Source organism: Schistocerca americana, chromosome 3, assembly GCF_021461395.2.
Source record: "Schistocerca americana isolate TAMUIC-IGC-003095 chromosome 3, iqSchAmer2.1, whole genome shotgun sequence".
NCBI lineage: Eukaryota > Metazoa > Arthropoda > Insecta > Orthoptera > Acrididae > Schistocerca > Schistocerca americana.
This window is the reverse complement of record NC_060121.1, coordinates 958,693,872-958,710,082: the sequence shown is the minus strand read 5'-3', so window position 1 is coordinate 958,710,082 and position 16,211 is coordinate 958,693,872. Positions and strand designations below refer to the sequence as shown.

General features: G+C 42.8%; 1 protein-coding gene across 1 annotated transcript in view; it reads left to right on the top strand.

Moving 5' to 3' along the window:
- LOC124605850 (insulin-like growth factor-binding protein complex acid labile subunit) overlaps positions 1–15,747 on the top strand; it is a 155,279-nt gene extending 139,532 nt beyond the window's left edge. Inside the window, exons 6-7 of the mRNA XM_047137783.1 lie at positions 10,563–10,902; positions 13,968–15,747. Of these exons, the coding sequence (XP_046993739.1) occupies positions 10,563–10,902; positions 13,968–14,152 (525 nt within the window). The 3' untranslated portion in view covers positions 14,153–15,747. The remainder of the gene's footprint in view (positions 1–10,562; positions 10,903–13,967) is intronic.
- The last annotated feature ends 464 nt before the right edge of the window (positions 15,748–16,211 follow it).

Here is a 16,211-nt window from a genome sequence, read left to right as displayed (position 1 = left end):
ACGTGATGGTACGCATTTCCCCACCTCACACGAGGCATCACAACAACGTTTCACCAGGCAACGCCGGTCAAATGCTGTTCGAGAAATCGGTTGGAAACTTTCCTCATGTCAGCACGCTGTAGGTGACGCCACGGGCGCCAACCTTTCGTGAATGCTCTGAAAAGCTAATCATTTGCATATCACAGCATATTCTTCCTGTCGGTTAAATTTCGCGACTGTAGCACGTCATCTTGGAGGTGTAGCAATTTTAAAGGCCAGTAGTGTACCTGAACGGTGTTTACGTTTACGCAATCGTAGTATATGGCTTTGTTTTTAATCATCAGTCCTCTGTCTGGCCAATGGCCTTGCCGCAGTGGCAGCACCACCGGTTCCAGTCAGATCACCGAAATTAAGCGCTGTCGGGCTGGGCTAGCACTTGGCTGGGTGACCATCCGGTCTGCCGAGCGCTGTTGGCAAGCGGGGTGCACTCAGCCCTTGTGAGGCAAACTGAGGAGCTACTTGATGGAGAAGTAGCGGGTCTGGTCTCGTAAACTGACATACGGCCGAGATAGCGGTCTGCTGACCAAATGCTCCTTCATATCGGCATCTAGTGACGCCTGTGGACTGAGGATGACACGGCGGTCGGTCGGTCCTGTTGGGCCTTTATGGCCCCTTCGGACGGAGATTTTCTTTTAGTCTTTTGCCTGATTTTATGCGGCCCACCACAAATTCCTCTCCTGTCCCAACCTTCTTATCTCATCGTACGCCGCGCGGGATTCGGTCTAAGGTGCTGCAGTCATGGACTGTGCGGCTGGTCCCGGCGGAGGTTCGAGTCCTCCCTCGGGCATTAGTGTGTGTGTTTGTCCTTAAGATAATTTAGATTGAGTAGTATGTAAGCTTAGGGACTGATGACCTTAGCAGTTAAGTCCCATAAGATATCACACACATTTGAACATGTATCTCATCGTACCAATTGCAACCTATGTCCTCAATTAATTGGTGTATATATTTCAATCTATGTCTTCCTCTACAGTTTTTCCCTTCTACAGCTCCATACAGTACCATGGAAGTCATTCGCTGATATCTGGTCCTTCTTTCTATCAATGTTTTCCATATATTTCTTTCCACACCATTCTGCCGAGAACCCAATCATTCCTTACTTTATCAGTCCAGCTCATTTCAACATTTGTCTGTAGCACATCACAAATGTTTCGATTCTCTTCCGTTCAGGTTTTCTCACAGTCCATGTTTCACTATTATACAATGCTGTGCTCCAAACGTACATCCTCAAAAATATATTCCTCAGTTTAAGGTCTACGTTTGATACTAGTAGACTTCTCTTGGCTAGGAACGCCCTTTTTGCCAATGCTAGTCTTCTTTTTATATTATCCTTGCTCCGTCTGTCATGAGTTATTTTGCTGCCTAGGTAGCACAATTCCTTAATTTCCTCTACTTCGTGATCATCAATTGTGATGTTAAGTTCCTAACTGTTCTCATTTCTGCTACTTCTAATTACTCTCGTCTTTCTTTGATTTACTCTCAGTCCATATTCTGTACTCATTAGACTGTTCATTCCATTCAGCAGATCATGTAATTCTTCTTCACTTTGACTCAGGATAGCAATGCCATCAGCGAATCGTATCATTGATATCATTTCACCCTGAATTTTAATCCCACTTCTGAACCTTTCTTTTATTTCCATCATTACTTCTTCGATGTACAGATTGAACAGTAGGGGCGAAAGACTGCATCCCTGTCTTACATCCATTTTAATCCGAGAACTTCGTTCTTTGTCGTCCACTCTTAGTATTCGCTCTTGTCTCTTGTATATATTGTATATTACACGTCTCCCCCTATAGCTTACCCCTATTTTTCTCAGAATTTCGAACATCTTGCACCATTTTAATTGTCGAACGCTTTTTCCAGGTCGACAAATCCTACGAACGTGTCTGGATTTTTCTTTAGTCTTGCTTCCATTATCAACCGCAACGTTAGAACTTGCCTTATTTTTGGAAATGAAATATTGAGGAGTGGGGTTATAGGAAGTGAATCTATTCAACTACGCTTCAAATCCAAGCATTTGCATTTGGATTTATTTTACCTGGCAAGTTATGAGCCTTCAGGTCCTTTCTTACATCTAAGCTGACGTATGTAGTGAGTCAACATTATAGTTTGTATAGTACAGGAGTAATATATAATAATAATAATAATAATAATACTATAATAAGAATAATGAACATTCGTAGAGTAATGTATACTATGGAAATTAAGAAATGTCAGTCTTAATAACATCGTATTAAGAGCTATTTATTCATCATATTCGTGTGGAATGTGAGTAATGACATATAAGGAAAACGTGGGGCAACGGACAGAAGGAATCAAAGTGGGACAAGACGTTGATTGCTCAGAGAAAGAGTGAGAAGCATTGGGTTAACCTTAGCACACAGATAATTTACGGTGTGAGAGAAATTACAGATTCGCCGTTGGACAGAGAGAAAACTGTTGGGATGTGTTGAGAAGGAAGCTATACCGATGATAACAAATTAAGATTTAATTATCTCTTGAATGCAGAGTGGTTTTGGATAAACCGAGGGTTAGAGTGTAATTTGTTCCACGATAAAGAGATGAAGGAAGATTTAGTGTTTTACAAAGGTGCAGCCAAGATGCTGGGCGTCACCGATCTGGTATTGCACTTAAGGAATGACAAGAGGCATTTAATACGCGAAGACAAGTACTGAGGGGACCAGTGACTAAGGAACCAATGAGATAAACAGAGCGTGTGAAAATCACGTCACCCATGCTTTTGCATTCAACATAATTGAGAGCTGGAAGAGCTGATGTAATTATACAACCGAATGTTGGACGCATGTCTCAAGCAAGCATTCGTAGCTACCTCAAGTCGTCTGGAGTTTTCACTGTTTGTACCGTTTTGAACTACACTGTCGAACAAAATATAGGGATGAAAGTAACTTCCGCATGGTGTGTCACTGGCAGTAACATAGCCAGATGAAACTTGGACCGTACATTCGAGGGTTAGATCTTAAATAGTGGTAACTATTTATTCACAACCGATCAAAAGAGATACATGTTTGCACCTGTTATTGTCCTTCAAAGTAGTCGCCAGCGTTGTGTAGAACCCGTTTCCGGCGATGTGGAAGGCGTAGTAATATCGTTAGCAGAGCCTGTTCTGTTGATGGTGCGAATGGAGCGGTCTACTGCCTGTCGAATCTCTGGAACAGTTCTGAAGCGAATGCCACGAAGTGGTTCCTCCATCTTCGGAATCAAATCAAAGTCACAAGGACGTAAGTCCGGGGAGTATGGTGGATGGTACAGTACTTCCCAGTCCCATCGACCGAACAGAGCAGCCACAGCTTGCGCTGTATGTGCCCACATATTTTCGTGCAAAATGATGGGTGGGTTGCGCAGAAAGTGATGCCACTTCTTTCGTAAAGGTGATACTCGAAAAACGAACAATAATACTGTGCATTGACGGTCTGTGCATTGGCGGTCTGCCGCGGAGGAACGCAATGCGTTAGGAAACACCATCACAGTAGCACACGAGAATCACTATACTGGGGCTCTGACGCACTTTCGACTTTCGCGGCGACCCATAATGACGCCACTCGTTGGACTGATGTTTCAGATTTGCCTCGTACGATGTGGCCCATGCCTCATCCAGTGATGCGATACGGCGTAAGGAAGCCTCTCCCTCGCTCTCGTAGCACTCCAAGTGCGTCTGAGCAGCGTCGTAACGCATCCATTTCTGCATTTCCGTCAAGTCATGCGGAACCCATCGTGATGCCCAGGCTTTCCTTCAGGATGCGAAGGACAGTCGTATGCGCTAATCCGGTTTCGTGGGCGAGCTCACGAATCGTATGGCGTCGATCACTGTCCACTAACGCGGTAACAGCATGCACTTTTTCTTCAAAGACGCTAGGACGACCTGCCCGATGCATTTCTGCCACAGTTTGCCGACCTTCGTTGAAGGCTTTTACCCAACGTGCCTCTGTTCTGTACGGCAATGCCGATTCCCCGCACGCCTCTTGATGACCCTGATGACACTGTCGTGCTGTACGGCCTCTGGCACATTCAATCTTGATCCAACTCCGTTGTTCCTGTTTCGAAAACATAGTGACACCGTTACGTTAGACCGGTCGCTCACAAGTGACTGTGTTTCCCTCGACTGTGCGCACGCCTGCGACGTGGGACGGGCGAGTCCATTTGCTCGGAGGTAAGGTAGGTACGTCAACAACGTGTGCTATCAGCGACAATAGTAGATTCAATGGCATAGTGTATCCACAGCAGTGTTGCCACTATTTAAGTTCCAACGCATGTAGAAATAAATGGTACAGTATAGCACAGTGCAGTACAGAAATTAACTGAAAGAAATACGAAATGAGAGGAACAAAACTGACACTATTATTCAATGACCATAATTACACCGAAGGCTCAGAGATTTCTGCTGGTTCCCTGAACATTACAAAAGGCGGGACGTGGTTCTTAGTAGGTGTGTGTCCACCGCAGACAGCAGTGCGTGCTGCGCAACGTGCCCCCATACTGGCCACAATGTTGGTAAGTTCTCGAGGCAGCGCTTTCCATTCCTCCAAAAGCGCTGTTGACAACCGATGAATGGTCTGTGGTGAATGTGAACGTGCTGCAGTACTGTCTCTAATGCATCCCACAAGCGCATGATGGGACTAAAGTCGGTGGAACGGGCAGTTCAGTCCTTTCGCCGAATAGCCTCTCGCTCCAAGTGTTCCCAACAGCACTGTTCGAAGCGGTCGCACGTTGTCATCCGTAAAAAAAAGTCTGGGCCGAACGTACCCCGAAAAAACGCATGTGAGGGAGGAGTACAGTCTGACAAAACGGTTGACAGGTGAGTCTACCGTGTTCAGAGGTTTGAAGGTCAGTGTTCCCGTGCAACATTATGCCTTCCCACACCATAACACATGGACCACCAAAATGATCATGTTCGACAATGTTCCTCGGAGCATTATGTGTTCCCATCTCTCGCCATGTGAGGGTACGTTCAGTAATACTAGTCGGACCGCACCGCTCTCATTCGAGAAGAGGACGCGGTTCCCACTCCTCGTTGGTCCAGTCTCTACCCTCTTGGCATCGTCGCAGATGGTGCCGCTGATGTACGGTTGTAAACGGAACAGAACGAACAGGTCGTCCGACAAAGATACTATCCAGATACAGTCGCTGTGCCATTCTGGAGCGTGAGATTGCTTGCTTTGCAGTCCTGTTAAATGTGGTTGCAAATGACTCGCTGTTTGACTTGGGTACCTCCTTGCCTGTTGTACGAGTAGCGGTCATCTGCTGTTGCAGTTGACCGTGGTTGACGATGTCCTTTCTTTCCCAAATCAGTGCCTCTGTTTCGGAATGCCTGTGTTTCGGAACACTCCCCATGCACGTGAAACAACGCTGAGAGGAATGCCAAACTCCTGGGCTACACTCGCCACACTAAGTTCTTATTCCAGTATCCAGATGATTCTTCCCCGTGTTATGTTATCCAGATGTTGTCTCTGAGTCATGTTGGAAGGAACACCACCACAATACACCGTGCCTGCTCGCTGATTGATACACGCTGTCTTTTCCTGTTCCTCCAACTACCTCGTGTTGCTGGGCCAACCCTACTCGACGCTTCATCGTAGGTCTTCAGCCATCAGATTGGTTAGCAGCGGTTCGCATTCGTTTCTTTCTTCAGCCTTCCTCTTGAGTGCAATATACAGGGTGTAAATTTTTAGTTGACAAACCAGAATAACTCAAAAAATAAGCTTCACACGAAATAATGTGTAGAATCCAAAGTTGATTACTTTCGAGGGGAAATCTGCTGGTGCTAAAATTAGCCCGCCACCCCAGCCCCCTGGGGGTCGGGCGGGAGCCAACTTTAAGATTTCAAATGGGAACCCCCAATTTTTATTGCAGATTCAGATACTACATAAAAACTACGTATATTTTATATTAAACATTTGTTTCGATTCTTGGTAGTTGGCGCTGTAATTCAAGAAAATCCATGTTCTCATTTTTCCGTGGAAAATGGTTACGGATAAATAAAAAATAATTATTTACTTTGTAAATTTTGATTCGCTAAAACTAAAACTCTCCCTCTCCCCCCATAGGGTGGGGTTTTAGAGAAAAGAATTAGAGTTTTACAACTGTTGACCCAAATATTAATTTTTCCGCAGATCTGGATAAGTTTCGTTTGTTTCGTGGGTATAACGCCACACAACTCTCTCAAAGAGAGAGAGTTTTAGTTTTAGCGAATCAAAATTTACGAAGTAAATAAGTATTTTTTATTTATCCATAACCATTTTCCACGCAAAAAGAAGAGCATGGATTTTCTTTAATTACAGCGCCAACTACCAAGAATCAAAACAAATCTTTAAGACCAAATGTACGTAGTTTTTTTATGCAGAATCTGATTCTGCAATAAAAAATGAGGGTTCCCATTTGAAATTTTAAAGTTGCCTCCCGCTTCACCCCCAGGGGGTGGCGGGCTAACTTTAGCACCAGCAGATGTCCCCCTCGAAAATAATTAACTTTGGATTCTACACATTTTTTCCTGTAAAGCTTACTTTTCGAGTTATTCTGGTTTATCAACTTAAAATTTACACCCTCTAGGTGGTGCAACTGGTATGCTCCATGATCTGGTTAATGTATTCTAGTTTCGGTGTGCCTCTTGTATTTTTCCTTTCTACTGTCCCTTCGATGATTTTTTTAATGATACCGTCATGTCTCAGTAGACGGCCAACCTATGTTTTCCTCCTGTGTTCGATTATCTTAGGGAGACAAAGCTTCTTTTCCTCCGCTCTGTGGAGCTCCTCTCCGTTTGGTGTCTTGTCTACCAAAGAAATATTGAGCATTATGCGGTAATACCACATCTCTAAGGCTGTTATTTTATGATTTTCTGCTTCCCCGAGTGCCCATGTTTCATTTCCTTACAGCAGCACACTCCAAGCAAACGTCTTTATGAGCTTTTGTTAAAAAAAAAACGCCTTTCTTGCTGCACTGTATTTTATTTCTCCCAGACTTGTTTAGCCTTTTTCCCTTTAAAGGCATCTTCAGTGGGATCTACAATGATTCATTTTTGTTTTGATATGTATTATTTATTGATTATAAATCAGTTTACCTCTCACTTTTTACCTAAATAAGTAATTACTTACACTTCTTCGCGTTTTAGGTTGGCGTCTGCGTTTTATCTCATCTGGTCGCATGCCGGAGGTGCGCTATAACTTCATTTATGAGACATAAGCACGTAAGAACGTAAATGAAATTATAGTGCGATCTCCAGAACGTGATTGGATGAGAGAAAACGCAGATGCCGACCAAAAACGTGAATAACTGCAAGCAATCACTTATTCACATAAAAACGACACGTGACCTGTTTTATGATCTACAAATAAGTCACATCTAAACAAAACTGTATCGTTCTAGAAACCATTGAAGATGCCTTAAAGTGAAAAAGGCGAAGTACAGCGCAGCAAGAAGAGGCGGTTTTTATTTACAAAACAAATATTTCTGTGCGCACGATGGCCGCTCAAACAAGCTTGTCTTTGTGAGGTTTTTCCTGAGATGTTTGTCTATGCTGCTGGATGTGAAAAGATTTCTTTTCTCGTTAATAGCAGCTTTTGCCTGGTGGCTTCGGCTTATGATTCCTTCCTCGACCTTCCTTCTGACGTAACTTTACTCCCCAGGGAGGCGGACTCCAGTCGCTAGATGTTTTGTCTGCTCACTCTTACCATGAATTTTAATTCTTCCTATGTATCGTAGTTTCTCCCTAACTTCATCCATTGCCCTCTGAATGTATCCATTGAACAAGACTGGAGAGAGTGAGCAGCCCTGTCGTACACCTTGCTTAATAGTAACTTCTTCTTTATGTCCTTCACGCCTTATCACAGCCACCTCTTCTCTTTGGGGCAAATGATCCGGACTCCTGATAGATAACAAAGCAAAAAAATTCTTTTGGGCAACCATTTGTACATCACAGATGGATTGTTATTTAGAAATTTATTACTTTCTTCCATTACTAAATAATTTTTTTACTGGCTTTACCCTCAAAACTGGATAATACTGTAAATGTTCAGCTTCACTAAAAAAGACGACAGATAAGACACAAAAACATTATAAACTTCTCTTATTCGGTAAAACTACGAATACCCAGAAAGTGTTAGATATAATTAAGCAAAAGCACTAAGGATTATTTATAAGCCGTCAAAGAAATTGTAAAATGGAGCAATGACTATGAATTACTCCTTACGGGTTTTTATAGATTTTGAGAAAGCTTTTGGCTGAGATTCAACAATCTTTGATAATCAAGACATTTATTTAACTTATATTTGCGAAGTCAAGAATATATACGTCAATGGTGAATGTTTCCTTAGATCTGTGTAGTGAAAATTCAGAAGTGAATTGGCAGTCAGGCAAGGAGATACCCCCGTCACCTAGACTATTCTCAGCGGCCCGTGAGAAAGTTTTCAGATCCTGAAATTAGAAAAACGGTAAAAGAATATTCGCTAATGGAACGTTCGTTTCGCTGTTGACGTCGTACTGTTTGCCTCTACTGCTAATAAGCTACGACAACGAGTGGATGAGCTCAATCGTGCAAGTTTTAAAAAAAAAAACTTGAAAATCAATATAATACGCGTAAACATGCCTACTCGATGCATTTAAAAAGAAATAGCATGCATGATCAATGCAGTCACAAAAAGAGTTAATGAGTTTTAGTTTTTGTGTTTAAAGCAGCTATGAAAAGTGGCTGGATGGACGATGAAAGAACAGAAAAATGGCCTTTAGTGTTTTTCATAAACGTAATAGGGTTTTCAAAAGGAAGATTCAGATATGGATGAAACGAGTGCGTGTCATCAGTAGCCACTTATGGCTATGAGACATCGACTTTTTAATACGAAAACGATTAAAATCCGAGGGCTGCTCAGCCGGTAAAGGAGAGATGGTAACTGCTGTCGTAGGTTAACCACAGATATTATTTGCTGGGATCCTAAACATAAAAACAAGACGTGTAAGGGGATATTGGAATACTTAACGTCATCTAGAGTTTTCACTGAACAGTTGCTTAATATCTCTGTACATAGCTGTATCCCGCAAAATTCCTCTTTTACTGACAATAAGTTACTTGAAACTGAACTGTGATGCAGAAAAAGGAAAAAGAGAAAAAAAAAAGAAAAGGTTCTGTATAGTGTGAGTGCCAAGGCTGGAGTCAGTACTACCACACCAAGGTTCAGAATATCGTAATTACTGCAACTGTTATGTGTTCATTGCTGTGTAAGTGCTGGTGCTGAATTAAGACTGTATTACATTATTTCCGATATGAGAAGATTGAAAGAGGTTTGTACAGTGGCACTGAAATCTCATACATAGTATTTATTTGTACCAAGTTCTGTATTAAATTAAATTTTTCGTGAAAGTTAATTGTGTTTTAAATGTAATTATGTGAAATTGATTTGCAAAATACTGGCTTCACTAACGTAAGCGGTAAATCTTGACCTTGTCAGAAATGTACGTATTCTGCATTAAATTTTCTGGTACTGTTACATATTGTTATTTGTTCTGGCACTGTGGTATGAAGGATGGTGACGTTGGTAAGAGAAATATCTCAAGTAAGAATAAAAATGAACAGTTATAAGGGAATGAATTATATGCTGGTAAATGTGCAGGCAGTAAATAAAAGGAAGAAACTGTTTAATTCTGTGTAAAAATTACAGTGTTAATGTTAACTGAGTTTAGGTTGTGAGAGAAATGTCGCAGGAAGCAGGGTACGTATTACTGTTTCATAGATCCAATACTCTGCAGGCTGCTGGTAAGATGAAAGTGAAACTATGTTGTAGGAAGATGGAAAATGAATGCTGTTTCAGGTGAGCTTGGTGTCAGTTGTATCAAAGTGGATGTTCTTGGCAGCCCCCCAGTAAATAATCTCCTGTTTCTCTTACGTGTGTTACGTACAGCGAGCATTAAACGACTTCTTAGTTAAATGGTCTAATCTGTAAAACATACTAAATTATGTTATTTATAGAATAATTAATCCAATACCAACAGGCTGATTAAGCAAGATGCCTACTACAGCTAGACAAACCATTTGTGAAGGAATTCATCAATATTCCTTTCAGTTGTACCAACCTGACATTGCCATGGAGGGGCACCTTAGAAAACCATCAGGATGATTGGATAGGTATTTGAAATTTGGTCCTCTGGAATGCGAATCCAATTTCTTGAACACTGTGTCACCTTTTTACGTCTCACTTGCTGTTTTTGTTTACATTTCTTGTGCGTTTGAGCTCTTACTCTATCTCTAACATCCTTAAGATTTACGAGATGTTAAACTTCTATCTTTCTACCTTTTAAGTGGAGATTATTTCATCTTTGAATTATACCACACTTATCGCCATTGATAATCTGATCTACATGCTCTTATTTGTGTCTACTCTTGCAATTTATGCCTTCTGTCAACTATTCCGGAGCCAAGTTGTGGTTTTGTATCCCTTAGGTATCCAGTAGCATGTCCCTCTTTGTGGAAAGGGTTTCCCACGAAGCTGTTACTGAGACTGCCACGACTTGGCTGACAGGTGAACCTACGTGGCAACAGGCTGCTGCAGCTGTCGTCGTTCCCAGCTGCTCCAGCACTGGAGCGCCTGGACTTGGGACACTGCGGCCTGGAGGGTGAGCTGCCTTCGTTTGGGGCCGCGCCCAGGCTGCGCCGCCTGCTGGTCGACGGCAACCGGCTGACCAGCCTGGACGCTGAAGGCCTGACGGCTGCACTGCCCCAGCTGCGGCGACTGGACGTGCAGAGCAACCCCTGGAGCTGCGACTGCAGGCTCAGGCCTCTGTGGCGCTGGTGCCACGCTGCGGCTGCAGTCAGGAGCCCAGCTGTGCAAGTCTTGGGGAGGCCCGTCGACATTGGAGAAGGTATGTAGCTGGCGATACCCGACTGCTGTCAACCGACAGACTGTCTAAGCCTTAGACGGCCCACAGAAATAGAGAAGGTATATTATCTGATCAACGGTATCTGGACACCTATTATTGGATTTTAATATGGGTTGTGTCCTCCGTTCACCTTCGCGACGAACCCTTTTGGAGGCACTTTCTGTGAAGTGTCTGAATGTCTGTGAAGGAAAGGTAACCAATTCTTCTTCATGGGCCGAAATGAGGGAAGATAGTGCGTCTTGGACGCTAGGGTGTCATACGAACCAGACATTCTAACTCTTCCCAAAGGGCTTAGGTCCGGACTGTGGGCTGGCCAGTCCATTTCAGGAGTGCATTGCCCTACTGATACAACCATCGTCTCTGAACCCTCCCCTACTGTACGCAGCACACAATGCTGTAAAATGTGTTCATATCATTCCAGATTCCATTTTCCCTTAAGCACAATAAGGGAATCATACTCCAGCCACCCACGTACCATAACACTACCTCCTCCGTACTTCACTACACCCGATGAAAGGTAACATTCTTCAGGCATTTGCCAAACACAAACCTTTCCTTTGGATTGCCATAGAGTAAAGTATGATTCATCAGTCCAAATCTCTCTGCATCTACATCTAGATTTACATCTACATCACATCTACCTGACTGTGTGTGGCGGAGTGTACCTTGAGTACCTCTATCGGTTCTCCCTTCTATTCCAGTCTCGTATTGTCCGTGGAAAGAAAGATTGTCGGTACGCCTCTGTGTGGGCTCAAATCTCTCTGATTTTATCCTCACGGTCTCTTCGTAAGATATACGTAGGAGGGAGCAATATACTGCTTGACTCCTCGGTGAAGGCATGTTCTCGAGCTACTGAGCGACTCTCTTGCTAAGTTTTCCACTGGAGTTTCTCTGCCATTTCCGTAACGCTTTCGCGATTACTAAATGATCCTGTAACGAAGCGCTCTGCTCTCCGCTGGTTCTTCTCTATCTTTCTATCAACTCTATTTGGTATGGATCTCACACCGATGAGCAGTATTCAAGCAGTGGGGGAACAAGTGTACTGTAACCTACTTCCTTTGTTTTCGGATTGCATTTCCTTAGGATTCTTCCAATGAATCTCAGTCTGGCATCTGCTTTACCGACAATTAATTTTATATGGTCATTCCATTTTAAATCATTCCTAATGCCTTCTCCCAGATAGTTTATGGAATTAACTGCTTCCAGTTGCTGACCTGCTGTATTGTAGCTAAATGATAACGGATTTTTCTTTCTGTTTATTTGCAGCACATTACACTTGTCTACATTGAGATTCAATTGCCATTCCCTGCACCATGCGTCAATTCGTCGCAGATCCTCCTGAATTTCAGTACAATTTTCCATTGTTACAATGTCTCGATATACTACAGCATCATCCTCAAAAAGGCTCAGTGAACTTCCGATGTTATCCACAAGGTCATTTATATATATTGTGAATAGCAACGGTCCCACGACACTCTCCTGCGGCACACCTGAAATCAGTCTTACTTCGGAAGACTTCACTCCATTGAGAACGACATGCTGCGTTCTGTTACCTAGGAACTCTTCAATCCAATCACACAATTGGTCTGATAGTCCATATGCTCGTGCTTTGTTCATTAAACAACTGTGGGGAACTGTATCAAACCCCTTTCGGAAGTCAAGAAACACGGCATCTACCTGGGAACCCGTTTCTATGGCCCTCTGAGTCTCGTGGACGAATAGCGCGAGCTGGGTTTCACACGATCGTCTTTTTCGAAACCGATGCTCATTCCTACAGAGTAGATTTCTAGTCTCCAGAAAAGTCATTATACTCGAACATAATACGTGTTCCAAAATTCTACAACTGATCGACATTAGAGATATAGGTCTATAGTTCTGCACATCTGTTCGACGTCCCTTCTTGAAAACTGGGATGACCTGTGCCATTTTTCTATCTTTTGGAACGCTACGCTCTTCTAGAGACCTCGTTACCAGTCATCCACAGTACGATACAACTGACACCAAGCACACATGAAAAGCATTCCTTTTGCCTCTTTCTACAGTATAGATTCACTTTCATCCACTGTTCACCTTTATGACAGCCCTCTTCTTGGGACACTTTCAATGAAGTGTCTGAATGTCCGTCGAGGAACAGCAGCCGATTCTTCCTCAAGAGCCAAAATCAGATTTTCGTTACCACTTCTATGTAGAATTTATACCTGCTCTGACTTGGTGTAATTGGAGCTGTATTACTGCAGATGCCCTCCAAGTGTGTTAGAAGCAATCATACAGCAGTTGGTCTCCCAGCGGCCTAGTATTGTATCGAAACACATCATTTGATTTACCTATAACCAAGTTTATGTGATCAACCAACTTTATTTCACCCTATGTTGTTACTACCTGACTTCTGGGAATTTGGTAAATTACAGATGGAAATAAATGCAAGAATTTTCTCATATGATGGTATGAATAACTCAGAAACTTCTCCGTTTTCTGCGCAGCAGATATCACCACTTTATCGTTGTGTGTTACTAAGGTTTCTACTAATGCTGGCAGGGCATTGTATACCTTTAGTTAGGAATGAAATGATAATGAAATCAATCCCCTAAGCTGTCGACAGGTGTTGATTTACATCAACGGGGACGGTTGAAAATGTGTGCCCCCGACCGGGACTCGAAGATTGTGTAACGGGCAGGGGAGCTACGAATGTAGTGTGTGGACATTGACTTGGGAATGAAGGTATCACGGGATCGTGCAAGGGATAAATCCCTGCAGTCGCACTATCCTCTGTGCCCTTGGTGGCTCAGATGGATAGAGCATCTGCCATGTAAGCAGGAGATCCCGGGTTCGAGTCCAGATCGGGGCACACATTTTCGACTGTCCCCTTTGATGTATATCAACGCCTGACGACAGATTAGGGTCTTGAATTCATTATCATTTCATTCTAAGAGAGCTGCATGGTCACCGATGGTATCTGTTCTCTCGGACATGTCCGGAAGAACCGATCCCATCTTCATATATTTAATAAGGGAGGTGTATGTTCTGAGGTTGCGTGTGGGTCTTCACAGACGCAACTCGCTGTCCAGAGGACGTGATGTGCGGACAAGCACAGCGCGAGCACTGGGACCTGCTGGAGACTCTGCGCTGCCCAGGAGACCCAGAGTCTGGAGAGGCCGTCGCTGAACACGACCCTAACCTGGACGTGGAGATGATCAGCATGTCAGGGCGACAGCGCTCTGCAAGGCGCGCCTGAGCTCCCAAGGGATGCTGTTTGGGTTTCTGTAAATGCCATTTGTGGGAATCCCAAGTTACACTGTGCAGCTACCCTATGCTCTGGCTGGCTGTACTGAAATTGATGTCATGCATAATGTACCAAGCTATTGCTCTGAGAATTACAGAGGAATGGACAGGGATTTTAATCTCTACTCTACAGTTCAGTTCACCGAAGTTCTAAGGGCCAAGATGAGAGACAGACCAAGCGGTAGTTCTAACGATGATTGCCATAGATCACGATCTTCTGGCTTGCTGTGGTCTTGAGGGACGCCCTGTCTGCCCTAAGAACTAGTTAATCTGAGGTCGATGGGTATAATGCGATGGGGTGGGTATATAAATCTCCACTCTGTTGGAAGACCCAAGGACTCTGATGCTCATATAACAAATTTTATCTCTAGTTATGTTGAACTTGCTATGCTGGAACAGGTATCTCTACCCCTTCGATGTGTGATTTCCTCAGGGAAATGATGCATTACATTCCAAGAAGAGTATGTCGAGGCGATGGAAAACTGTGCTGTATCAGAGTTGCTCCTCCTGTGGGAACAGTGACTCACATTGAAAGGAAATCTTTTTATTGTCGGTCACATCAGTAACAGAAAATAATACCGTTTTAGCCACGAAGATGGACTGTTGACACGACCGCTCACGATAAATGCTTTCTGATACCTGAAAGAGCGTTGTAAACACCAGTTCGTAAGAAAACTACTTTCATATATGGTAGGAAGCCAAGGTTGAAACTCCTCGACTTAGCAAAGGAAGAATTTCTTCATTATGAAGAAAATGCTCTTTTCTGTTTAAATGTAGGCCACTTTTCAATCAACCCACATTATGCGTAATTTTTCCAGTCAGCAGATTCCATTACTGAAATGCAGTTTTGGAAGGGATTGCAAAAAAACACTATGTATGTACCCTAATCGCTTCGTTAAAATAATACAGACAAAGGTTTTTCTTTTTATAGATTTGATACAGGTGTAAATGAGGGTATCATACATGTTAGAGTGAATGTTTCAAAGTTTCATAATTCAGGTCACTCAGTTTTCCAACTGCCAAAGAACAATGCAGGAAAGAATATCTGTTGTGGTGAAAGACGATTTTTTTTTGCAGCCCAGGTCTCCTGTCATCATTTTTTCTTACATTTAATCTAGGAAACTTAGGTATTTTGAAACTTGAAAGTTGTCTTTTTAACCTCTACAAGGCTCCCTTTTGAATTCTAAACCATAACCTTCCTGACATCGACTCTGCACTGGGATTCATTCACTACTTTGATTTGTGTTATGTTTCTTGCTTCAAGTGTTGGACCTCTCTCTACCACAGTAGCATATTTGAATACGAAATCAGGTGAAATATTGTTAACATTGCTGAGATATTCGTTCTTACTTTTGCTTTTGGCTAGCGTTCTATTGCATAATGCATAAATCTTTCTCATAGTTAATTATCCAATTCAAATGTACTGTACAGTTTTTTCGGATATTACTTTGCTGAAAGCTGTGACAATAGATTAATCTCTGCAGCCTGTCTCGTAATATTATTAGTTCACATGCTTTTATTGGTCGTATGAGCACAGGATTTATCGTCTGCGTCTGCTTAATATATATATATATATATATATATATATATATGTGTGTGTGTGTGTGTGTGTGTGTGTGTATAAATTAAATAAGATCTATCCTAAACTAATGCATCGCAGCAATCTGTTTGCTGTTGCTTTTCTGTTTCCCTGCGTCTGCATTGCTACAGCTGATGCTTCTGAGGCGTTTGGGTATCAGCCACAAGGAATCTCATATGATGACATGCCATAGGGCTGTAGAAACCTGTGGTTGATGAAATACGCCGCTAGAGATTCGTTTCTGTCTGACGGGGTTTACAAGAATGGTCACGATTTGAGCGTCTAGTAGATGTGTCTGAGTGAAGCAAAGAGAGCTCAAAGTACTACGATGCTGCTGGATTCATATCGCTACTTTTGTAGACAGCTTCCACTAAGGAACTTGTTGTTTTTCAGCCGCCATGTCTCTGAACTTGCCTTGGTTGTAAACGATTTT